The sequence below is a fragment of the Podarcis bocagei genome, assembly GCF_964188305.1.
Source record: "Podarcis bocagei genome assembly, chromosome: 6".
NCBI classification, from domain to species: Eukaryota; Metazoa; Chordata; class Lepidosauria; order Squamata; family Lacertidae; genus Podarcis; species Podarcis bocagei.
The window spans coordinates 78,765,511-78,791,529 of NC_138130.1; the positions used below are offsets into that span (position 1 = coordinate 78,765,511).

A 26,019-nucleotide genomic window follows, 5' to 3' on the forward strand; every position below is an offset into this window, starting at 1 on the left:
CAATCAAACATCATGGTTTTTTAAAAGCCATCAGGTGAAGCAAGCTGTGTCAGTATGAATTTTTTGGCCGCTGTGATTTGTTGTGATACAGCGTTTGTTTTTATTTATGGGATTTATTCTTTTTAAGCGTGTGAGCCAAGTTCAGAGTCACTGATGAGAAGGCAAAATTTTGTTTTTATTTAGTGATTTGTTTCTTTGTTTTAAATACCCTGCCCTTCCTCCTGATTGGAGCCCAGGGCAGCTAACAACAGTCTCTTTGCAACCTTGCAAATATACAGAATCATAAAACAATTGAAATTGAACAAATTCATGCCAATTCTAAAACATCCTGTAAAAATGTAATAATAGGAGAATACATGACACATTTTCCAAAATAAAGGGGAGACTAGACGAGATGCTGGAGATCTGTGATCATATCTGCCATACGCTGCATTAAAAAAAAATGTCAAGAATTGGGGATTGGATTGGGAACATTCCACTGGGGAGGTAAGATTCAACCTTTCTCCTCCGCTCTCTCAGTGTAAATCACACACCAAGTTAAACTTGCACTGTTAGAACAGTGCTGTGGTCATGTAATGAAATAATTTGCAACTCAGCCTATAATGTTCTGTGTAGTTACAGAGCTACCCTAAATTGGTCAGATGTGCCATGGCAAATTTGGATTGTGCTTCTGTTCTGCACTGAATGAAGCAGACAAATGATTGCTTTACCTCAAGTGCAGCTTGGCACAGTGGAACTCAACTTACTTTGCTGCTGTGGTTTTGCAAACTCTTGTCTCCTCCTTCAAGTGCTGCCCTAAAGTCACAAATCAGGTGTGAAAAAAGCCATTGTGGTAGTATATTCCTGGAATGTAGGTACCGTTAATTGCATTTCCTTCTCCAAAGGTTCCTCTCTCCTTGTGGTTCTTGCTCATATTTGTACTTGTCCAGGGTGCTGAAACTTCAGAAGGTAGTTTTTTTAAAAGCTTCTTTCTTAAAGCCATACTAGATGCTATGCAAGGAATAATTCATCAGTCACCCAATACGTAGATATCCAATGAAAAGCACCCCTAGGGCATGGACTCGTTAACCCTTTGCTGGGGTACCCTGACACCATTTACCCAATCTATGTTCTCCCAGCTGCTTTTTGCCTTGCTGGTACTGTGGACGCTCATGGGAATTCAGGACAGGATGTTGTAGGAGGAAGCACAGGAAAACAAACAAGAGACATTTCATTAACAGAGCCTAAGGTGGTGGTTGTTTTTTGCCCTACAATATTGTCACACCTGCACTCTGAAAGGATTGGAAAATCCTGTTGATGATTTGGAGAGGATTAGGCCCCAGATGAGCTCACCTTCTCTCACATTGCTAGGATAATTGGGCTTTACCGCGTTGGCCGGCCTCACCTTCTGAAGCCAGTACACAAGACTGGTTCAGGGATCAGCCTAACCTGAACGCTTCTGGAATTAGGCTTCTCTGCCAAGCAGTCAACAGCCTATGCTTTTGGTCTTCCTTGTTTTGCTAGTTCTTGCCCTTTCTTCTGAGAGAGCACTGGAGGAGCATAAGAGAGAAAGCATGGATTGTACCTGGTCTCTGAGACTATGGGCAGAGGCTATGCCCAAATCTGGAAATGATGTGCGTTGGAGTGTTATGAATCAATGAACGATGTGTATTTGTATATGGATCTTCAGCTACAGTCTTGGGAATTGGCCTCTAAAATGCTCAACCTGCTTTCCTGATTGCTTGCAGTTCCTGATTAGTCTCTACCAAAGTTATTTATGCACCTCATGTATCTGCTTTTTGGAATTTAACCTAAGTTCCTGTCTGGAAATATTTTTTAAAATTGATATCTTCAACTAACATCTTTTTAAAAACACGATAAAAAAACCCTAATTTTGTGTGATCTCATATGTCCTATAGGTTGCACAGGATAGTGGGGAGGGAAATGGAGGCATTTGTTTCACTGCATAGTCCTGACCCACCTAGGATGTTAATGTTTTAACATCAAACATTAAAAGGCATCCCAGTACAGTCCTGCCTTCAGTTGTGTTTGGAAAGTTGTGTAGTTGTTTATCTGTTTGACATCTGTTTAACTCGGCAATAAAATTGTCCACTCTTGAGTAAATTATATTGTTTACTTCCGTTTGACTGTGGCATTGCTCCAATGGACTTTCCGCCAAAATAACAATAATTGCTTCTGTTCTTATGGCAAGAATATGTGTTTTTGTCCTTCAGCCAATCTCTTCCATTGGCTCACTTGCAGTGTAGTACAGATATAGCCACGAAAAACCCCTTTCTTTCTTTCTTTCTTTCTTTCTTTCTTTCTTTCTTTCTTTCTTTCTTGCATTTATGTATCTTGAGCTTAAGATGATTCAATAAGATTCAAGTGGGGTGTGTGCACAGGAAGCCCTTAACTGAGTCAGACCATTGGTCCATTTGGCTGAGTATTGCCTACCCTGATTGGCAGAGGCACACCAGGGACTGAGACAGGGAACACTTAGCAGTTCTTAACTGGAGATTTAAACCTGGGACCTTACGCAAGTGGTTGTGATTTCTCTCTATTAAATAAATAATTTTTAAAAATGTCTCTTTTGCTGCAATCTGTGGCAGCAGCAACAGAGCTCTTCTGGGTGTCCATTGCCCCCCCCCAAAAAAAAACCATCCCCACTAAATGCCCCAAAATGACATTTCATCATAGCATAGCATCATGCCAAGGAACCATGTGACTGCCACATTCCCCCATGGAAGGACACTACAATGTTCCTCTTTCCTCCCATCCCCATTCCCTTTCATGTTGTGTATTTTAGATTGTAATCCTGAGGGCAGGGACTGCCTTACCAGTGATATATGCAAGTTGGGTGTTGCTGTTTAGTCTAGCAACCTGGGTGTTGCTGAAGAGCAGGGGGGGAAATGAATATTGTGTCCTATAATTATTTTAAACCTCTTTGCTAATACTGTTGCCATCACCTGGTAATCATAAATTTAATAATGATATTGGTTGATATGATGATTCATTCCTTGGATCCTTTCCTGGCTTGCCTAGTATTGTTCTCCTTCCTGGCCAATTGCAACTTCAGGGGCAGGTTGTGAATTAGATTGGGGAAAATAATTCAGGGAGGGAGACTTGAAAACACTTCTTCCAAGTCCCATACCCCTTTATTAGTCAAATTAGCACTCCCTCTTCCCCATGGGTGTGTTTGATTGGGTGGGGGGAAATGTTGGGAGAGATCAGTCATAGATCTCCTGCCAGCGTTTCTCTAGACCCATGAGTCAACAAATCTTCTGTTCTCATGTATTTTTTATTACATCTGTTAATGGAGTTAACAATATGTCAGAAAGAAAGCATTATCATATTCTGGTGGTAATTCCATCTGGCCCTTGAGATTTATTGCCCTATAAAGATATAATAGTTTCTCTGACTCCTGTAATACTTGACCTTTCAAATTTCTGTCAACTTTTGGTAAATGTCGAATGGGTGGGTTTTTATTTTAAGGACCCCCTCCATTTGCAGTGGTGGGAAGGTGGCTTTTTCATGTATAATGGTAAAATTCTCCAAATATATGTGTGATTTCCCTAATCACCACCCTTATATTATTATTGTCATACAGTCGTCTTTGTTTCTGATGGGATAGATCCAGTAGAGTTTTCTCTTGTGGTTGTTGTTTTGCTAGTGTGGAAGCCAGTTATTTCCCAGCCAGCCTCATTTCCCATTTTATACATAGCATGTTTTTGCACATTTTCTCTATTTGTTGACCTGAAGTTTAGAATATTAATTGCATTCATGATTTAAATTTTATCAGTTCGTAGAACTTAGGAAACAGTAATTTACATTTTCTGAATAATTATATTAATTGGATACTTAGACTAAATATGTTTTGTTATTTGAGATTTTGTACCCTATAAATTTTGTCTTTAAAATATGTATGCCAAGGTGATTCAGATACTGCATTGAAGCCTTGCTACTTGCACCACTGAAAATTCTGCGTCATGCTTTCTTTCCTTCCTTCCTTCCTTCCTTCCTTCCTTCCTTCCTTCCTTCCTTCCTTCTTCCCCCACCACCTGTGGTTTCTGAGATTTCAGTGTCTTTTGCCCACCAGTCTTCAGACCTTTGCAGCCTTAAGGACAAGGAATTTTCACAGGTCTCTACTTGTGAAATTCCTAATATGCACTCACAGGTTATTTAATTTGAATTTGCATGTCCCCCCCCCCTTCCAGGAATTGCATACGTTCTTGCATGAAAATTTGGTAACGTGACTGGCATGCCAGATCTTAGGAGTGGCATCTCATGTAACTAGGGAGAGGTCACAGTTCAGTGGTGTGGTGCGTGCTTTGCTGCAGGAGATCTCAGATTCAATCGTCTCTTAAGTGAAAGGTTCAGGAGATTCTGGAGAGCTGCTTCCAGAGTAATTGGGCAAGAGAAGCAAACAGGGAAACTGCCTGACACCAGTTCAAACTGTGCCCTAACTGCTTTTAATGCCGGACATGTTTTCCCTCTTGTTCTAGTGTTGCCTCCTGTTCTGGTTCCAAGACATAGTGAGTTCAACCCTCACCTCAGCCTCCTTGCCAAATTCCGGAATGCGTCTCTTCACAGTGAGCCACTGATGCCTCATAACGCGACCTACCCTGATTCTTTCCAGCATCCTCCATGCCCCCCTCTCCCGGCGTCCCCCCACATGTTCTCTCAGTCCCCTAGCAGCATGAGCTACCCTGACTCCCCCGGAAGTTCCTCTACACCAGGAAGTCCTTATCAACTTACAGGTAAAAAATAAATAAGCGGCAGTCTCCCTGAACACGTTTCCAGTGCTGATGAATGGGTCTACAGTGACTTCTCTTTTGGGGACAAGAGGGATGCGGGTGGCGCTAGGGTCTAAACCACTGAGCCTCTTGGGCTTGCCAATCTGAAGGTTGGTGGTTTGAATCCCCGTGACGGGGTGAACTCCCATTGCTCTGTCCCAGCTTCTGCGAACCTAGCAGTTCGAAAGCACACCAGTGCAAGTAGATACATAGGTACCGCTGCAGCGGGAAGATAAACGGCGTTTCCATGCACTCTGGTTTCCGTTGCGCCAGAAGTGGTTTAGTCATGCTGGCCACATGACCCAGAAAGCTGCCTGTGGATAAACACCAGCTCCCTCGGCCTGGAAAGTAGATGAGCACTGCAACCCCATAGTCCCCTTTGACTGGACTTAACTGTCCAGGGGTCCTTTACCTTTTATCTTTTTGGGGACATAGAATATCAACTTTTGTGTGGTATTTGGTTCATATGAAAGCATACAGTCCATACAATTTTGGTGCTGACAGTTGTATTGCTTTCATCATTTCATGTGATGTGCACTGTCGAAATGTTTACAAGGGAATCTTGGGCCCTGTGTCTGATCCTTCATCTGAAACAAAAACCCTTGAAAATCCATCTTAATTTGGATGAGACACGGATTCAGTTTAAGTCAGAAGGTTTTGCTCCTTCTCCAGTGAACGTAAACTAGTCAGTTAATGAAATGGCAGGCCCAGTAGCTTTCTCCTTTTCTATCCCCCCTCTCTAGTCGAAACGCCACCTCCGCCTTACAACATGAGAGAAACGCCAGGAAACCACCATGTACGCTCTATACATGCAACCGCAGAGAATCAGTTAGTCCTGTCATTGCCCAATGGAGGTAAATCTGCCGATGGAGAACCTGAAAGTATGTAAATACTTGTATCGTTTTCTAGGGGGAAATGACTTGAGCTATGCCTGATTTATAGGCCTCTGACAGCAGGGGGGAAAAATCAAATCCTTAACCTGGATTAAAAGTGATGCTTAATGAAATTGCTTCCAGTGCTGAACCACTAGAATACAGTATTATTGGTACGGTTCTAATTGATGTGGCTGGAATATTGGTAAACTAGCTAGTTGTTTGAAAGCTACCTCTGAGCTGAGAAAACAGCCATTAGTCTGATAAATGAAAGCCCAAGGAAGCAGAAACATTCTAGTCCACATTCAGGTCGTGCTTTCTATGTATGTGACAACCAGTGATCCCACCAACTCCAGGGCTACGTGAGGCACTTCTTTAAAGCATTTTTTTTTAAAAAAAAATATCTCCACAGACAAAGGCAGATTAGACCACTATTCCATTGGTTAGTATCTGATAGGCCTGTTGGCCTATCCAAAGAGCCCTTATAGGCATGCTGCTGTTGAGACACCCCATATTTTCCAAATCTGTTTGCCATGCAGCAGCATGAGGCAAACATAATCTGAAATCCCACTTCAGCAGGTAAGGAAGTGAAGCCGTGCAGCATCCTTTGGCAGTGAATTTTCCAGGATATCTCCCACATAACTTTTCTTTGACTTAAACCTACTGCCTATCAGTTTTATTGCAAAAGCTGTGAGAGCTTACATTTTGAGAGAGCAAAGAATAACTCCACTACCCGCTGCTTTCCAAATCAATGTGTGTGCCACCTCCGGCCCTGTAAGCTAAAACACTTTGCTTTCCATGTTCCTGATTACAGCTGTGGTTTTGTAAGCTAAATCCACTTTTTATTTTTTGATAAAGTGAAGGTTAATTAATGCATTTGTCCTTTTCTGAACTTACCATCTCTAACATTGTTTTTGAGATAAGACTATCGGAACTGCTTACAATATTTGATATATTGAAGTTTGAAGGCACCTGTTACTGTCTCGAGTTGCAGTGGTGAGTAAGGTTGCAGTCATCCTTCCTCAACACATAGGAGACAGGCGGTGCCAAAGTACACCTCGCTTTTTCATTTATCACCATATTATTACATCTGAAAAGAGGACGTGCTAATGGTCCAGTTCTCCTTGGAACATCACACTTACAATGTGTAGCGGAAAGCAAATGCACTGGTGCCTGCTTACGTCTGCCATAAATCTTACCTTGTAATGTACAAAGCCACTCTAATGCTTTCTGTTCTAGCCTCTGTTCCTTTTCCAAAGGCTGCTCAAGTCATGTTTGCCCTTTCCATTCCACAGCTCAGCAAGTGGATATTTTCAGGGTACTTTGTGATCCCTTTGACTCCTTTCCTGAGTTGCTATAATTCAAATCAGAACAGAATTATTCCACCTGCTTCAGGACATGAGTTACTCCTTGTTTTTGCCATGTGCTAGGAGTGATAGTGACTTGCAGCTTTTAACTTGAGGCTGGTGGATTTGATGAATTGTCAGGCACTCTTTAGCAGTGTCAGAAGTGCACCGTACTTAATGGTGGGGCTGTCACCAATCGGAAAATAAAAGCAATATATTGAATTTTATGAACACAGAAGGATCAGATCCACTTCAGGACAAATTTGCTAAATACACATCGCGCCAAGTTAATCAGGGTAGAATCAGATGACATGGTGGGGGCATCAAAACTCACCTCATGGTGCCCAAACATATCAAAAACTTTCCTCATAGGTCAGTTGCTCCACCCCCTTGATCAGTATCCCTTTTATCATTTACTGCAGCCAGAACCAGTACCTTCCAGCTGTCTGAATATACACTTAACAGTATTTTGGAATGATGTAGCTGGAAGATTAGGAAGAAAAGGAACTTGCCATGGAGGCAACTCCTGACAGCATATGTGACTAGACATATTGTTGTGAGGGAAGAGATGGCCGTGCCTCTTTTCTTCATTCTTGACTTTCCTTCCAGACTTCCGGCCCGTTTGCTATGAGGAGCCACAGCACTGGTGTTCGGTAGCGTACTATGAACTCAACAACCGAGTCGGAGAGACTTTCCAGGCTTCTTCGCGAAGCATACTGATAGATGGCTTTACAGATCCGTCGAACAATAAGAACAGGTTCTGCCTTGGGCTGCTGTCTAATGTGAACAGGAATTCCACTATAGAAAACACCAGGAGGCACATAGGAAAGGGTGAGAGCAAGCCCCTTATTGCAGTGGTAGCAAATGTTTAGGACCGCAGGCAGCTCCCCATTTACACTGGGGTTGCGTTCCAAGGCACCCAAGGGTGGGTTGTGCACTTGGATACGGGTTCTACACAAGGAGGTATGATGAGCAGGCCACTCAGGAGCACTTTCTTTGCTTTCCAAAGAGTGAGAAGTGTGAGAAGCCTGCAGCAAGTAGGCTCCTTCAAAACTTAGGTGAGGAATGTCTGCCAAACTCCTTCTCCAAGCACAGATTTTTAGAGTGGTCTATATTTTAAGACTATAATGTCTCTCTCTCAAATAAAAGTGTCTTTTTTGTACTGTATATCACATAATGCACTGTTAAGCAAATAGTATACAGTAGTACCTCGGGTTAAGTACTTACCGTATTTTTCGCTCTATAACACGCACCCGACCATAACACGCACGTAGTTTTTAGAGGAGGAAAATCCGTAGGCATGCCACCCGTAGGCATTCCCTCCATAACACGCACAGACATTTCCCTTACTTTTTAGGAGGAAAAAAGTGAGTGTTATGGTGCAAAAAATACGGTAATTTGTTCCGGAGGTCCGTTCTTAACCTACAACTGTTCTTAACCTGAAGCACCACTTTAGCTAATGGGGCCTCCCGCTGCTTCCGTGCCGCTGGAGCATGATTTCTGTTCTCATCCTGAAGCAAAGTTCTTAACCTGAAGCACTATTTCTGGGTTAGCAGAGTCTGTAACCTGAAGCGTATGTAACCTGAGGTACCACTGTACTATTATGAACTGGTAAATTTAATTGATGAAGGGATCTGCTGCAGGCAGACTATGCCCCCCCCACCCCCAATTTTACATGTACCCAGTCAGATGGGTGGGGGATACGAAAATAATAGTAATATTGTCCATCTTTTGTCTCAGTACTTACAAAATTGTAAACTGCCTTAGGTGCCTTGGCAGAAAGGCGGTACATAAATGGCAGTGAATTAATAAATAAATTTGCTTTTATCTATGTTGAAACCTTTCTGTTTTCTCCTCTCTCCCCCACCCCCCTTTTCAGGTGTCCACCTGTATTACGTGGGGGGAGAGGTGTACGCAGAGTGCGTGAGTGACAGCAGCATCTTTGTACAGAGCCGCAACTGCAACTACCAGCACGGCTTCCACCCTGCCACCGTCTGCAAGATCCCCAGCGGCTGCAGCCTGAAGATTTTCAACAACCAGCTCTTTGCCCAGTTGCTGGCCCAGTCCGTGAACCACGGCTTCGAGGTGGTGTATGAGCTGACCAAGATGTGCACTATCCGAATGAGCTTCGTCAAAGTAAGGACTCCTTCCTGTCTTCTCTACCCCCAACCTGACGGGTGTGAGCTGCCAATGTGGCACGATTAATTGTCAGCGGAGCTTTTTCCGAACAGCAGCCAGCAAAGCAAGTTCTGCAATTCACAGACACGGGGAGCAGGTGTTGCTTGCGTGAGGCGCTGCGTGTAAGTTCATTTCTACCCAACCGTCACGTAGGATTCAAGTCAGAGCGACTGGGGAAATTGCCACATGCCTCTGTAATTTGTCAAGGTGGCCCCTCCTATTCCTGGCCATAGTTATTGGAAGGCAGGCAAGGAAACATGGGCGGCTTTTGTTCACCCACGTAATAGCCACATCTGCACAGGTGCCCACTCTTCTGTTGCAATCTTCTGGTCTAATTATACACAAGGACATCTAGTTATTCAATCTGCTTATTTGGGTGAACAGCCTGTACTAATCGGATACTCCTGATACTTACCTAGAATCCTTTGAAAGGCTTCTAGTATCTTAATCATATAAGCTGGTGGCACACCAGGTTTGTATATAAAGGGTATCCCATGGGGCCCAGTGAAGCAAAACCAGTGCGTTTTGTGACTTGGACATTTTTGTTGTTGTTGTTTAGTCGTTTAGTCGTGTCCGACTCTTTGTGACCCCATGGACCAGAACACGCCAGGCACTCCTATCTTCCACTGCCTCCTGCAGCTTGGTCAAACTCATGCTGGTAGCTTCAAGAACACTGTCCAACCATCTCGTCCTCTGTCGTCCCCTTCTCCTTGTACCCTCCATCTTTCCCAACATCAGGGTCTTTTCCAGGGAGTCTTCTCTTCTCATGAGGTGGCCAAAGTATTGGAGCCTCAACTTCACGATCTGTCCTTCCAGTGAGCACTCAGGGCTGATTTCCTTCAGAATGGATAGGTTTGATCTTCTTGCAGTCCATGGGACTCTCTCAAGAGTCTCCCCCAGCACCATAATTCAAAAGCATCAATTCTTTGGCGATCAGCCTTCTTTATGGCCCAGCTCTCACTTTCATACATCACTACTAGGAAAACCACAGGTTTAACAATACAGACCTTTGTCGGCAAGGTGATGTCTCTGCTTTTCAAGATGCTGTCTAGGTTTGTCATTGCTTTTCTCCTAAAAAGCAGGTGTCTTTTAATTTCATGACTGCTGTCACCATCTGAAGTGATCATGGAACGCAAGAAAGTAAAATCTCTTACTGCCTCCATTTCTTCTCCTTCTATTTGCCAGGAAGTGATGGGACCAGTGGCCATGATCTTAGGTTTTTTTTTATACCTGTCAGTGTTTTTAAACCACCAGCAGAGGGGGTTAAAGAACCACTTAATGAACCAAGAATCTGATAGGCGCCATGCTGTGTCAGACACCGTTTCATTCATATAAAGTCAGACGTGAGCATTATGCAGCATAACAGATGGCCTCTCTCTCTCTCTGTGCAAAGTCTGATTTCTTCCTTCTGCCACCTCTGTATCCTATTACGGCTTGTGATTGACATGTTGCAACTTAGTAACAAATAGAACAGCCTTAAAACAACAATTTTGGGTGATTTACATAGGAGTGATTACCTGGCATTAATGTACACATTTAAAACAATAAATATGTTCAAGGTTTGCGCCTTACACCAAAACGAGGTAAGAGAAAATATTCACTTTGGTTTTTTGTAGTGTGGTGTTCAATTTGTTGGAAAACTAATAAATATTATTATTTAAAAAAGAGAAAATATTCACTTAAGTGGGTCACAAATCTTATCTCTCTTCCCCTGATAATATATGCCTTATGAAAAAAAAATTCTGCTTTTGTGATGGGTGATGATTTGTCACTGAGTGATGGTTTGTCTGTGTGAAACAGCAACTCACAATCTTATCGTCTCCAAGCACAGTGCTGCTCAGTGAATGCATTTCATATGTTCATTTGTGAGTCGTTCAAGCGTGAATTGGGCCTCTGTATGTTCAGAAACCATCCTCAAAGCAAGTGCATTTGAGCTACAGACCTTTAGCATCCTAGATAATGACCTAAGAGAGTATAAAATCTGTTCAAATTTGAGACAATGCAATGGAGCTTTTTGCTTTACTGCAGATTTGTCTGTGATCAGTTTCCTTGAATGAACAGATTTATCTTGCCACAATTAATTTTATACTTTATTGTTCAGCCATTGGCCATCACAACCTTCTATTGCTACAATTTGATCTGCCTTGATGGAAAGAAGAATAAGATGGCAAATACCATGAGAGTGTTTGGTGTTTTTTTAAAATCCTTTGGCATTTCTTCCTGTTTTGTAGGGCTGGGGAGCGGAGTATCATCGGCAGGATGTCACGAGTACTCCGTGCTGGATCGAGATCCACCTGCATGGACCATTGCAATGGCTAGATAAGGTGCTGACGCAAATGGGTTCTCCTCATAACCCAATCTCCTCCGTTTCTTAAGAATCCTCTACCAGCCACCTATGGGATGCAGAACTTTCTCACCTTGCAGCCAACCTAAAGTTCTGTATGTAGCTGTAAATATATGAAGGTTTATGTATATAGTATATTGTTGGTGGATTTTTGTCATGCTATGTTCAGTGTTTTTCAGTTCATAAGATGGTTGTATGATCCGTTGTGTTGCTGCCTGCTGACAAAGGTATTGATGTTTGGGTTTAGCAGGCCAGTTTGTGGTTAATGGAATAAGTCCAGTGTTATTTGTATTCTTAATAAATAAATAAATAAATAATTTAATAAAATTATGCACTAAGCAAAGTTAAATTCTACAGGCCCATATGCATTTTGCAAATCAAGCAAAGTTGGCTTGTAAAAACCTTGCTAGAATAGATGAAGCTCCATCTTGTCGACTTTCTGCAATAGCCTCTGGAAGCTCAGGAGTGGACGGCTTTGAATACCCTCTGTTTTGCCCCTGGCAGGCAGTACTCAACACGAAATCTGATCGCAGAGGTTCCATTTATTTATAACAAATAAATACCATTTGCAGGCCTGCCCTCCATTAAATGGCCTATTTGTCATTATTTGGGGTAATTTATTGCACCTTTGTCAGTCATGGGAAGGGAGCAAAACTATGCTTGGCAAGGAAACCCCACCCGCAGATCTCATAGAAGTTGTGCCGATTCTTCACACAAACCCGAGTTTTCAACCATGCTGTGCCCACGTCATTTCAAGCCTCAAGTTTTAAAATTTGCTTTTCAAAAGGAGGATGGCCATTGCTGGAACTATGTGTTACACTAAGCAGATGGCTGGTGCTCACACATTTAATTCTCACCTCCCATGCCGGGGTTTGTTTGTTTGTTTCTTTTTTTCATGTGATGTATTATGTCTATTTAGTTAAGAAGACAGTAGTGTGACCAGTAACGTCCCTAGAACAATTGTCCTAATACGCTCGGCCCGGGGCATTTTCCCATGCCGCCCCACTTTATCCAAGACACATGCAGCCGCTGCTGAATACAGCCAGTGTTTTTAGTTCTTCCCCCTGCAGTGTTGTCTAGGACAAAGTTCCTGTGTTGTGGCATCAAGAAATTCTGCAACTCCTCCTCCACACCCTCTTTGTTTATGTGTGTGGTGGGGGACGTGCACCATCTTGATACCAGGACATGAGTACTCAGTACTGGGTGTTAATGGGTTTATGCATTTTCTTTAATGCCCTAAATCAGTGGTTCTCAACCTGTGGGTCCCCAGATGTTGCTGGACTACAACTCCCATCATCCCTGAGCTCTGGCCTTGCTAGCTAGGGGTGATGGGAGTTGTAGTTCAACAACATCTTGGGACCCACAGGTTGAGAAAGGCTGCCCTAAATGTTTCTGGCAACTGCTCCTTGCTTACTGTAATATGTAGCTCCTTCCTTGAATTCTCTAGTTAACTTTTTTCACGTAAAATGTCCTATTCTGCATTTTTGTGTATGTGAAAGGGAGAATTAACATAATAGTGAAATGCAGAAGAACAGATTTAAAAGGCTGTAATTGAGGGGTGGGCAGAAAGTAGATTAGGATCTGCTAATAGATCTTGGGGCGATAGGCAGTAGATCAACAAGGGACATGGAGAAAGCTAACAAGGAGTAGACTTTTATGGGAAAGGACAGCGAGTTCAGTTCATTTCTAGTACCTAAAACAAATTTCTGGGCTCAAAATGTGTTCAGACAGGAACTCTTGTGTTTTTTGCACCTGACTCTGACTAGTAGATCATGGGGTTTTAGAAAAAAAGTAGCCCTGGCAACCCTGAAGTGTGGTTATCCCCTACTCTGTATTCAGTTGTCACAGTCTTTTTTTTTTTTTTTGCATTTCGTTGCCAGGTAGGTCCATCTTTCTGAATTGGGCAGATTATTGCTCTTGCTACAAATATGCATCTCTGCTGCTTATTGGGATTTTGAGTGAATAGGAGAAACGAAACAGGACATCAAAATGTACACGAGTAGAAAAATAGATATGGACAACATTTAATGGTGTCATATGAGTGCACCTCATTGACGTAGCATCTTCAGACAGGATTAGTTATACCTAGGATTGCTAGTCTCTACCTCAAAAAAGTGTGCCTATATAAAGATGTTTCAAAAATAGCAGGATGCATATTGCTTTAAAAGATAGAAACTTCATAGTTTCCTGTGTTTGATGCGAACATGGAAGATTCTTTCTCTCACCAAACAGTATCTAGGTTACTTGTTTCACAGTCTAATTAGTGCAGGTTTGTTTTCGTTTTTTTGGTATCTTCTTACACTTGCTGCGCTAAGAATCAAATGAGTGTTCTTTTTGCACCTTCCAGAAGCTGTGTAGCACATGACAGCAGTGGTAATTAGGAGCACAGACTCTGAAATATCACTGAACTGCCAGCATCCTTAATTTCCAATGTTTCTAATAATGGACAGTTAATGGCTATTAAATCATCCTTAGCTTCTAAGTTAGAGGCTCTGTTCAGCCACATAGAGCAGAAGTAACTGAACCCAGCACATAGAAATAAACTAATTACTGCCACAAGGGTCGGGGGGGGACGGGGACCAGACCATTTCCTTCAATATTCTGTTCCGGCTCTTCATATAGAAATGGCCCCTTTAAATAGTACTTTTTGTACCAAGTTATCAGCCAGTATAAAATTTATAGCCTTTCAATGTTCTCATAAATGTGCCATCTGTTGAGATGTGCTGCCTGAAATATTTAAAAGCCGTTTACTAGAAAAGCTATTTATCGATGGCCAGTTTAAGGAAAAGACATGTTTTGAGGCAGATATGTGTGTCAACAATTCCAAGCACATTGAAGCCTCTTGTGGAAAATCTTTTATCATTGTGGAGCTATGAGTGTTCTGTCATTATTATTTTTTTAATGCATCCTAGTGTTCAGGGCTGCCGTTTTCCTATTAAAAAATTACCTGCAAAATAATTCTCACAGGAAGGTAGTGGATGAGATGCTGCTAGTATTTGAAAAGTGCTTACCTGCAGCCACCAGTAACCACAGCTAGCCACACACAGCTGGGATTCACAGCGAGAGGATCATTGGCTCAGAATATGTGCCCTTCATCCAGGTTTGAAACCTGGCACTGTGCATTGTAGAAGTGCTGAGCCACAGCCCTTGGGGAACACTCCCACATAATGAACTGCTGTGATCAGACGCATCTCATCCCACTGCCTAAAATGAAGGATTCCTAGACAGAGATTACCAGACCATAGTTTTTAACCAAGAGGTAATTGTATCTGAAATGTTGTATGGAACAATGAACATATGTTAGTTTTCATGGGCAGACCTTTAATGTACCATGAGTAAAGACAGGTTCTTCAACTAACTGCAAGGAGTTCTGTTGCATCGAGCCAAAAGTCTTGTTTCCAACCATGATCCGGCAGATATTTCCAGAATGTTCTCAAAGGACATGAAGGCAGTCTTCCTCTGTTGTTTGTTGGTGTTCCGAGACATACTGCCTTTAACCATACTGCTTCCATTCAACAGTACAGTTGGCAGTTTGGGACTCTGGGGAATGGTCTCCTTGAGTGGGCTTTTTTTTTTTAAAGCTAGCAATGCATGTTACTTAAAGTGGTCTTACCAGAGGGTCTCTTCAAAATGTGGTCAACTAGCCTTGTGTTGCATTTTCTGCTAATTTTGATGAGTGGAGCTCTGGCCTTTTGGCTCAGAGTCCTATGCTGAGTGCCCCGTGGCTAATAGTTGTTGATCACCCTATCCAAAGCATTTTAAAAAGCCATTTCTACAGCCCATCCCCTCGTGGTGTGGCAGCAAATGCTGTAAGTTAACTATCTGTGGAAACAGTACTTCATTTTGCCTAAGCCAGTCGTCCAAGTCAATTGTGGGAACAAGCTCATAGTGAAAACCTTAAGAGATGCTTCTTAAGTCTTCCTCCCAAAGTCACAAATGTAGACATTAAAAGATGCACATTGGACTGCAATCATCACACTATATAGATTATTTCCTCTGGTTTATGTGAATTTTACAGTCGGATCCCATATTTGGATACTCCGAACTAAATCCCACTAAATTCAGTGGTGCTTACTCAGATATATACAAATAAAACTGCAGTCTTAAGCATGGAACTTACTAAGCATAGTAAGCTCAGTCTAATAAAGCTTCCTGACTTAGTCAAGGTTGTAATTAATATCAGAAAAGCTTATTAAGGCTGCAGTTTTATACACAGCTGGAAGGCAATCCCAATTAACTACATGACCCTTCCAAGTGGACATGTAGAAAATGTTACTACATAAATGTTCCTAACTTACCGAATAGAGGTTTTATTTTTTTCTTGTGCAACACTAATTTTCAAGAATATGTAATTTTATGCAATTTGACAGTTTTCATCGACTTCATTTGAAACATTGTGAAATATGCATAACAGTAGTGTTTGGGTAGATGGGCATTAAAATCCTATAATGAATTATTCAGTACTAAACCTATACATCTAACATGGCAAGCAAAATTGCTTTGAGAATGTAGGAAATTGAGAAACGTTGCTCATGATGTGTATTTGTATAATTATTGTTTTGTAATTTATTAAATGCTGTGTGTGCCTGACTTTTCTGGGAGATTCCTTAGGCTGGCTGAATGTGTAAACAGCCATGCATCTAAATAGAGAAAGCATCCCTCCAGCTGCTGGGTGACCTTGGGCCAGTCACACTTCTCTGAAGTCTCTCAGCCCCACTCACCTCACAGAGAGTTTGTTGTGGGGGAGGAAGGGAAAGGAGAATGTTAGCCGCCTTAGGACTCCTTTGGGTAGTGATAAGGCGGGATATCAAATCCAAACTCTTCTTCAAAAAAAAAAAGGAAGCATCCCTCTAAGTAATCAATACTTTCACCATGGGTAGGCAAACTAAGGCCCGGGGGCCGGATCCAGCCCAATCGCCCTCTAAATCCGGCCCGCGGACGGTCCAGGAATCAATGTGTTTTTACATGAATAGAATGTGTCCTTTTATTTAAAATGCATCTCAGGGTTATGCAGATCACATTTTCCATATGCTATACATTTGGGTGAGAAGCCAGAAAAGGCTGGTGCCTCCAGTAGGTGACCCAGAATACTGGATGCACTAAATTGTTGGTCAATTCAGTCCCCTGAAGAGGTACTGTACAAACACAAGCCAAAGAACAAATATCCCTCTCATCCTTGAAGACTTTGACTTAAGTTGTCCAAAATACTAAGGGGGGAAAATAACTTTGCTAAGCATGGTATCAGGCCTACAATAAAACAGAGACACTTCTGTAGCTTATGCCCATAGCATTAAAGGAGGGGAAAGGACATTCTCTTTTGGAAAGGACGTCACTCTTCTGGAAATAGGGACTAGGTGAGCTTCCGCCCAGTCAGGCATTCTCTGCCTATTAGTGACCCTAAAATATAGCAAGTGCATAGGGTGAGAGCACTAACAACAGCAGCCAGTGTTTAATGGGCCCAATGACAACCATATGTCAGGAGTGCTCTGATGGTGTTTCCTGCTTGGCAGGGGGTTGGACTCGATGGCCCTTGTGGTCTCTTCCAACTCTATGATTCTATTCTATGAGGTACAGCTGCAGCTGTGGTTTGTAATGTTAATAGCTACCCAAATATAAAGAGAGCATTATTTCTCCTTCAGACATTACCTGTGGAGTATTGGTTTAAAAACAAAAGGCTGGATATTAATCTGTCTTGTGGATTTGGTGGTGCTTTCCTTACTATAACTTGAATCTAGACTGTTATTTGTGAATATTTTTAACGTGCAGAACATTTCATTGTTTCCCCGATTTTGTCTCTCGACTGAAAGTAAAACAATCACAAATAAGGTGTAAATAAATTAATCAGTTACATATGACAGCTATCTGTAACAAATCCATCTTCCTTGTAGCAGAATTTCATTCCTGCCACAGTATCCTTTGATTAGTAAACAAATATATACTGATAGATAATTGCCAGAGAGCTTATCTTCATTCAGGATATGACCTATGCATTTGTAACTATTTCGGAAGGTTTAAATAGATGTACTCAAGTATACATGATCATTATGAGTCCGAGTACATACTACTACATCTGATATTTAATCTAGAGAAGCAGGAAGAAACCACAATTCACATTTTGGGTAAATTAAAGCATACTAACACCCCAGACATAAACTCACCTACCTATGCATGTGGCTTTGCAAAGGTTTCATTTTTGACACCCAATAGTCATAGCCAAGTTGAATGTGAAATAGCAGCTGGAAAACAATGCAATATAAATTGTTCTCTCTGATTGGTTTCTTTCTGCAGCGTCCTCCATCGCTATAACAGCCAGATCAAAAGCTGCTACAAGAAATGTTCTAGTTCTTGCAGAAAGGTTGCAGCAAACAGCTCTACAATGTTGACTATAGTGCTCCTAGTAACTTTGCCTCAGGAGTTTTAAGGGAGTAATCCCAACCTCTGAAAGCTGGCTTAGGGGCCTTGGGAAGCAGAGAAAGTGCTGCTCCACCAGCAGGAACAGAGATACCTCTGCAAAATGAAATGCGGGAAGAAGTCCCCTAATATACCAATGCAAAGTTCCACCAGCACAAAACGTTCTGCCAATAGAGTAGGGGGAAACAGGTTATGTTAGGGGCAGCCATAAAGATGTGCTCAAAGCTCCTTGTTTCCCAAACAAACAAACGGAGGGACACTACACCCTCACTTTGACTAAAATGGAGAGGAGGAAGAAAAAATGCCTTACCCACAGAAGAATGGCAGGGAAACTGATATGGCAGCTGCTATGCCCAGACAGTCCTTTACACTTACCTAGAGATAAGCCCTATGGAATTCAGTAGGGCTTACTGTTGAGTGTTACACAATTGCAGTGTAAGTCAAACATTGTTTAACCCCAGAATTCAAAGCCACTCTCAAATCTGTAAACAGGCACTGAAAAGCTCTACTGTCACTGTGGGCAGTTAGACTAGTTGAGTAAAAAAGCAGATGTTTGTTTCCTATAGCTTCTTGTTTAAAGGCTGGCCAGTGAATAAATTTGACATGCTGTCATGAACAGCTTAATTGCCCTGCTGTACCAGTGATAAAATTTTGTCTTTACTGTTAATAAAGTTACTCTATAAATAAATGCAGCAGCTTTATTTTCATGTCTAGAGTTGACAATTTTTTAGACAGAAGTTTATTCCGTTTGAAAAGCAGTAACATATCAATAAATGGGTCAACAGCAGAATTAGAGTAGGAGCAACTCAGAACAACAAAAATAAAATGTACCTACAGAAGCAGAAGGGTGCCATTAAAGAGCAAATACAAAGAACTGTAATGACAATTTGCTTATACCTTATCACTGTTGTTCAGAGGGTTGCTAAGGCCAAACTGGCCTCTCCATCTTTCAGAGCTGACACACTAACACCACCATCTGCAAATTTGCTTAATCCGCACGTAAAGTAATTTTGCTCTAGGACAGTATAGAACACAATTTATGACATTCATGTAGGCAAAGTAACAGGTAACTTCTTCCTTATACCAAACACAAAGTACACTTTTCCACTCAAAGGCCCTAGTGAAAGATCGGTTTAATCCTTATCTTGTTTGTAGTGCTATAAAATTTCATTCATGAAATTTGTGCATGAAGTCCTTATAATGACATTACTATATCTGTGCTTCAAGAGCCTCATCAAAGCTTGTATACAAATTCAAACTCTTAATTTTCAAATTTACATGACAAGAGTAAATAGGTTTCTTGATAGTTCAAACGATCTGTTTAAATTCTGATAAACAGCTGCTCCAAGTGAAGTGGCAATAAGGTGGCACTCAACAACAAACATAAAAAACAGCCCAATTCTGGTGTGCCCAGCATAAATGAACAAAATAGCTTTAGAATTCATAATTCACTTTCATACCTACTAATCATTTTACAAGCTTGAATGTGATGTGCTCTTTTATTTCCCATTAACATTACTACATACAAACCAAAAATTTGCACCTGTCACTTAAGGGTGAATATGTCAAAAAGAAAATACAACACATGAAGCTGGAACAACTCAGACTTCTCAAAAGAATTAATATAACAAAAGCTACTTGAACTGCATTATGGCTGAAATTTGAATGAAAAATAGCTGCACATGGCACCAATTCAGGAAAAAAAACAACCTGTCCAGTTTGCTCTCCATACTACCAAAATGATGGTTGGCAGTAGTCATATTATTGGAAACAAATCCGTACAAACCTAATTTGTAGTGAGATTTACATTGCTTCTATATCCATATAGATTAGCTACATTGACAGCCATTGCCTCTTCCAGCATGATTTTTAGCACTGGTTATCCCCCCCCCCCAAATTTAAACACCATTTGTAAGAAACCTCAAAGCAGCTTACAAAAAAAGACAAGAAAATCAAGAAAAAAAATACAATCCTACAAATCATACAGAAGTTAACGCACAAAAACACAATCACCTCAACTGTCTAAGCATCTGGGTGGGCTTGTCTAAACAAGAATGTTTTTAGCAGGCACTGAATGTATCCATAGCTTCCATGCACACAAGGGTTTGCCCATCAATTTCTTATGTATAGGACATTTGCTTCCATCTTTGCAGTTAACAGAGGTGTGTCTGTACAAATGAACTATTGCATGTTTGGAGTGCATATACTTCTCTAGGGCAGGGCACATCACTGTACACTATAGGTAAGAAGTACCGGTATTCAATTGTATGTTCAAAAGAAAGGTTTATTTTAATCTTGTCAACTCGGTATACCTAGCACCACTTCAAATATGATAATTGCATAATGATCCTCTCACATCTGTATTACAATTTTCAACTGAACTCTGAGGTATATATTTCCATCCATTTGACTGCTTCCAGACCAAGGACCCTTTTTACGTGCACATCTGATCTAAGATATTCTCCTAATAAATGTTGTCTTTCCTAAAGCTTCTTTGCTTTGTTAGCTCCAAAGTAGCTTCTGTTACGACACCTTGCACTAACTGTAGGAGATTGCAAGGGGCATGTGGACAGAAATCCTCACTCAGTGCAATGGGTTATATCAGGCATAGGCAAGCTCGGCCCTCCAGGTGTTTTGGGACTACAATTCCCATCATCCCTGACCACTGGTCCTGTTAGCTAGGGATGATGGGAGTTGTAGTCCCAAAACATCTATACGATTCAACTGCAAGGTAGATAATGCCACTTTTGATGAGCTAAGATTAGCACTCTTAGCAAAATGCTGGAATATTTCATTCCTATTTTACTGCACTAGACTCAGTTATGTGCCCCATGATATAATAAATCTGACAAGGAAGGTTACTGTAAACAACAGTTAATTTCCTTCATGCAGAATTGAAAACTGCAAGTCAAGGTGAAAACATTTAATTTGCAAATGAAAGAACAGACAAGCGACATATCTTTTAAATCACTCAACACAGCTTAGAGTTCTTTCTCTAAAAATAGTAGCCTAGAAAACATACACATTTACTTCAGCTTATCAATAACTAGTCAGGAAATTGCTATGAAAGAACAGGACACCAATTATATACAATATGTACAGTTTTTAAATGCTTTAAAAATCTGATGTACAAAAGTTAACTTAAAGGACATTTTTCAAAAAGTTTCAAAAAATCCTTGAACACGTTCAAAAATAGCCTGAAAATTACAAAGATACAAAACTGATACCTTAATGTATCCTTGTATGAACAATTTGTGTTCTTTAGTAAACAAGTCATTAAAAATATAAAATTAATATAAATAAGCTCAAATGGATGCCTCTTTATGAATCATGTCAGTAATATACTGCAATACTCACACTAATACTTAAATCATGTTTACAAAAATGCTCATGAAATTAATACCAACCGAGTATACATTATTTTATAATGCAATATAGAAACTGATCGACTAGATTGGCCAGTGTCAAATGTCACACCAGTGTTAGAATGGTGGGCCAAATCTTGCTGAACTTCCCTCACAAAGCTGTAAGCCCAGCATTCCCCTCTCCTACATCCCTGAGCAACAGAGGCTACTAGATTGGCTCAAAGTTTACAATTTAAAACTTCCATAGAAAGTAAGTATTGCTTTTTCAATGACTGTCATCGAAGAATAACTTTATGCAAGATATAAAAAATTTTCACATAGTAAAACATTAAAATAATTAAATTGGTTTTTATTTGATCTATTAATTTCTCTCTCCCAGAATACTAAAACTTGGCTTCCAAAATATTAACAGAAAGCTTCAGTGGACGGAGAGAAGATGTATCAAAGCTAACAAAAACAATTACAAATAAATAAATTCTGGGGGGGAAACCAAATAGGTTTTCTTACTTGTCCAATAGAAAATAAAACCACAGCATAAAAGAGCTAGAACAGCTTGTAGGCCTCTGTTAATCAACTTCTTTCCTTCATCCACCATTCCAACATGAAACTGAGCTGAGGGTATTTGAACTACATTCCTATCCTCACACTGGTGCTCCTGGAAACTGTTGCTGCCTTTGCTCCAATGCTTGTTGACTTAGTAGCTGCTGTCGTTTCTGGAGAAAATGTACAACTTCTGGACTTCTCAGAAGTGACTAAAAAGAGACAAAAGACACCAAATTAGACAATGTCTGCAATCTTCCCCTTCCACACACAGAGTACAAGGTATGCAAGGATTTCTTAGCGCCAAAATACACCTCCCACCTCCCAGAATAGAGGTGGTGAGCATGCAACACACCTAACCAGGCACCAAAAGATAAGGCCCTCTGCTCTTCATTTGATGCATTCAGCATTCTCATGAGCTGGATTTAAGTTCTGCATGTAGGGCCTAAAAAAGTGGTACAGAGGATGTGCCAAGAGAAAACATGATCACTTATGTTCAACATATGAAATGACTTTTTAAATATCATCATCATGATGCAGGAATCCTCTGGACACTTTCTATTTCAAAGGCCAGAAGCACTTACCAGTCTTTTGTGGTTCAACACTTGTTCCAAAAGTGTAGGTTTGGCTGGCCGATCACCAATGTTTCCTGTTCTTTGCTTTGACATGGAAACTGAACTTTCAGTGCAATCCTGACCACACAAAAAACAGAGGGGGGAAATGTACTTATTCTCACTAGAAAGCACTAATGGGAAGTTTCAACACAAGACTTCTCAATGACTTTTCCTGAAAAATTATGAACACAGTGCAATTTAGTGCTGACTACTGGGGAAGTGGGAATAGCTAAAAATTGCTTCCCTCCCTATCCTATTGATGGAAACAACTGAGTGGCAACTCTCAGCTATTATTATGACACTGACACACAATTATCGTAAAGCAGATGATTAATAATGTTTCTTGGCAAGAGTAACTAAAGACAGATTTACATTATACCAGGAGTCGGCAAACTACTGTCCGGGGGCTGGATGCAACACCCAGGCTCGTAAATCCAGCCCGTGGACCCTGCTGCCTGCTTGGTCAGTCCCCATGCGCTGTGGACACCTCGCCGCACGGGGACTGGCTTCCGTGATGCTGGCATGGCTTCTGGGTGGGCGGTGACGCTGGCGCAGCTTCAGATGGCTGCAAAGCTCCTGCGGCCAATCCAAAGCTGCAGACGGCTCTGGGCAGGCGGCAGTGCTGGCGTGGCTTTGGATTGGCTGCAGGAAGTTCCTGTAGCCAATCCGAAGCCTCGCTGCCCATGTGCTGAGGTAAACCCAGAGAGGCTGGCGGGCGGCCAGTGGGTCTGGGCCACGCCATGGGCATCGTGACGGGCACATCGCAGGGCTTCAGCCAGAGCTTGGTGCGCCTGCTTGCCCCGTGCCTGGCACTGCTGCTGGTGGCGCGCTCGGCGGCTGCGCTGGAGCAGCTGGATGGCGAGCTGTGTGCTGCCTGCTTGGTGCTCTGCGTGCATGGCCTCGGATGATGGGCCACAGCCCGTGGTGCACGCTACCTGGGAGCTCCACAGGGATGGGCTGATGGAGTGGCTGCTGGTCAACAACGCCGGTGAGTGGGCGGAACCAAGACGCGCTCCTGAGCACGTGCAGAGTGTGTACCTCCTCCAGGACCAGAGGCAGCTGTACGACCAGCTTGTCAGGGTATTTATATTTTTCAAAATATAGTCCAGCCCTCCACAAGGGCTGATGAAAAAGTTTGTTGACCCATGCATTATACATTTAAATCAGCTAAAATTGTTTTTAATCAAGATGGCTGCCAAATAATGAATTCTGTGACAAAGGTAAAAAGCTCTAACAGAGATCTGTGACAAAAATGTCATAGCAGCCTTTAAAAATTCCCCACTTTGTTTCATGGAAGGCATGACAGATTGGTTTCACACCAGTTCCAAGCTGGCTGTAATGTGTAGGTTGGACTCCGAAAACTAAAAAATCAGGACACTTGTGAATTAGGAGTCACGTTTTCAGTGTAATAATAGGCCCAAAACGATGGAACTCATTCCCATTAGAAATCAGGCAGGCACTGCCTCTGCTAAATTTCAGGGTCCAAGTTAGCAACCGTTTTATTTCAGGGGGACTTTGCACCATTAATAATGTTGTTGTTGTTTGTTGTTATTAATTAAACTTCTATACTGCCCTACACCCAAAGATCACAGGGCAGTTTGTAGTATAAAAACACAAAATATATAACGACAACAATAACAACAACACCCCCTGAGTGATGTACTCTGATGTTTTAATTTATGTTTTAAATATGTAGTATGGTTTTTTCAGCTCCTCTGATACATGGTATTAAGTGACGCATAAATGTTTAAACAAATAAACAAACAAAACTATCTGCATAACCTGTGGGCATTGCACCAGTGCAGCAATGTTGTCACAGGGATGGTACACACACACACACACACACACACACACACAAAATGCAACCACAAAAACAGCATTATGAAGTTATTTCAGCACCTCAAAATATACCTAGTCTTAGAACAGGGATGAGGAACCTGTGGTCCCCCAGGAGCTCATGGCCTTTCCCTGCCATCACAGGCAGCCAGCCAGCCAGCCAGCTGGGGTCAGGAATGATCATTCTAGCCAAGGTCCTGCCACATCTAGAAGGCCACAGGTTCCCATCTCTGAGATGGTTGCCCATGTTCAAGGGCCAGTGATGGTACTACAGCTACACTGCTGTGCAAAAAGGGAAAGAACTCATTTTCCTGCTTTACACACCTCAGGACAGAAAACAGGCTGCCTGTACGTGCGACGAGGAAGATGGAACAAGCTTGTTTTGTCCTTGCTCTGGAGCACTCAAACCAATGACTTCAAGTTACAGGAAAGGAGATTCTGCCTAACCATCAGGAGAAACTTTCTGACAGTGAAGGGTTGTTGGAGAGCGGAACAGTCTCCCTCGGAACAGTCTCTCCTTCCATGGAGGCTTTTAAGAGGGGGTAGGATGGATACTTGGAGTCCTGCCTTGAAGGGGGTTGGACTAGAGGACCTTTGGGGGTGCCTTCCTACTCTGCGATTCTCTGGTTCCCAGCATCCCAACTCCAGAAATAAGCTCTTTTCAGCGGTTTCCCCGTGCCCCTCTCCTCACCTCAATTCTCGCGCTGCCTCCGGGAGAGATCCCAGCTCCAGCCTGAGAGGCGGCGGCGGCGGCGGCGGCTGTGGCGGAGCAAGGGGCGCCTCCTCCTGCTCCGCCACTTCCAGCGCCCCCCAAGGCCTGGTCGCTCTTCTTGCGCTTGTACTTGTCCTTGTACATCTTGTTGCGGTGCCTCTTGCACATCCAGGGCTTGCGCTGCTTGGCCACTTGCGTGGTGGTCTCGCTGCAGCCTTTGTAGGTGCAGCTCTTGCAGCCGCCGCCTCCTCCTCCTCCTCCTCCCGACTGGGCGCCGCCCTCCTCGTCGTCGTCCAGATCCTCCAGGCCTCCGCCGGGGCTGCCGGCGCTGTCGCCTCCGCCCCCCTCGCCGTCGGCGTCGCCCCCCGCCGCCGGGCCCAGCTCGTAAAAGACCATGAGGCCCGAGGGCGCCTCCGAGGCCCCCCGCGACGGCGGCTGCTGCTGCCGCACCACCTGGGGCTGCAGCAAGGCGCCCACCGCCTCCCCGTCCCCGCCGCAGGGCTGCATCACCAGCAGCGTGAGCGGCTGCGGCGGGGAGGGGGAAGGCGACGACGAGGAGAAAGCGGCCGAGCTGCCGCTCGTGTTCCCGGAAGGCTCCGTCCCTCCGGCAGGCCTCGCAGCCAGGGCCTCCCGCAGGGCCCCTCGGCTGCCACAGCAACGGCAAACGGGCGCCACGGGCCGGGCGCTGACAGATTGCCGGCTACTACGCACGCGCGGCGAAGGCGGCGCGCGTGCGACCTTACCGCCTCCTTTTCCCCGGAAGCTCACTTAAGCGCGCAAGCGCAGAGGCGGCGGCGGGGCTTTCCCCTCCATCCTTCCCCGCTTGCGCGTGCGCGTTGCAAGCCCGACGTCGCGCATGTTCAAAAAAGGCCGCTAGGGTTAAGCGCTCTCCTTTATGATATTGGAGTAGCGGGAGGATTCGTCGCGCGCATGCGCCGTCGTGTTGGCAGCCTGTTCGACGGGCGAGTGGTCTGGGCAGATTCTAATAGCGGGTCGGGGAAAATCGCTTACTCGGAAGTAAGTTCCACC

At 42.9% G+C, this 26,019-nt stretch overlaps 2 protein-coding genes across 4 annotated transcripts in view; one reads left to right on the top strand and one right to left on the bottom strand.

Moving 5' to 3' along the window:
- The window catches only part of SMAD9 (SMAD family member 9), a 32,633-nt gene extending 18,129 nt beyond the window's left edge, over nucleotides 1–14,504 (top strand). For 2 of the 3 annotated variants that reach the window (XM_081197972.1, XM_081197971.1), the window contains exons 3-7: nucleotides 4,482–4,736; nucleotides 5,516–5,653; nucleotides 7,600–7,821; nucleotides 8,870–9,126; nucleotides 11,400–14,504. In XM_081197972.1, coding sequence (XP_081054098.1) covers nucleotides 4,482–4,736; nucleotides 5,516–5,653; nucleotides 7,600–7,821; nucleotides 8,870–9,126; nucleotides 11,400–11,543 — 1,016 coding nt within the window. In that variant the 3' untranslated portion in view covers nucleotides 11,544–14,504. The remainder of the gene's footprint in view (nucleotides 1–4,481; nucleotides 4,737–5,515; nucleotides 5,654–7,599; nucleotides 7,822–8,869; nucleotides 9,127–11,399) is intronic. The other variant, XM_081197973.1, reaches the window with a different exon arrangement.
- A 4,130-nt stretch (nucleotides 14,505–18,634) lies between these two features.
- Nucleotides 18,635–25,717, bottom strand: RFXAP (regulatory factor X associated protein). Its single transcript, XM_081198029.1, has 3 exons — nucleotides 24,970–25,717; nucleotides 22,413–22,520; nucleotides 18,635–22,040 (listed from the first exon to the last, which is right to left on the bottom strand). The coding sequence occupies exons 1-3, from the start codon at nucleotides 25,495–25,497 to the stop codon at nucleotides 21,930–21,932; spliced, it is 747 nt and encodes a 248-aa protein (XP_081054155.1). The 5' UTR covers nucleotides 25,498–25,717; the 3' UTR covers nucleotides 18,635–21,929.
- Between the last annotated feature and the right edge of the window lie 302 nt (nucleotides 25,718–26,019).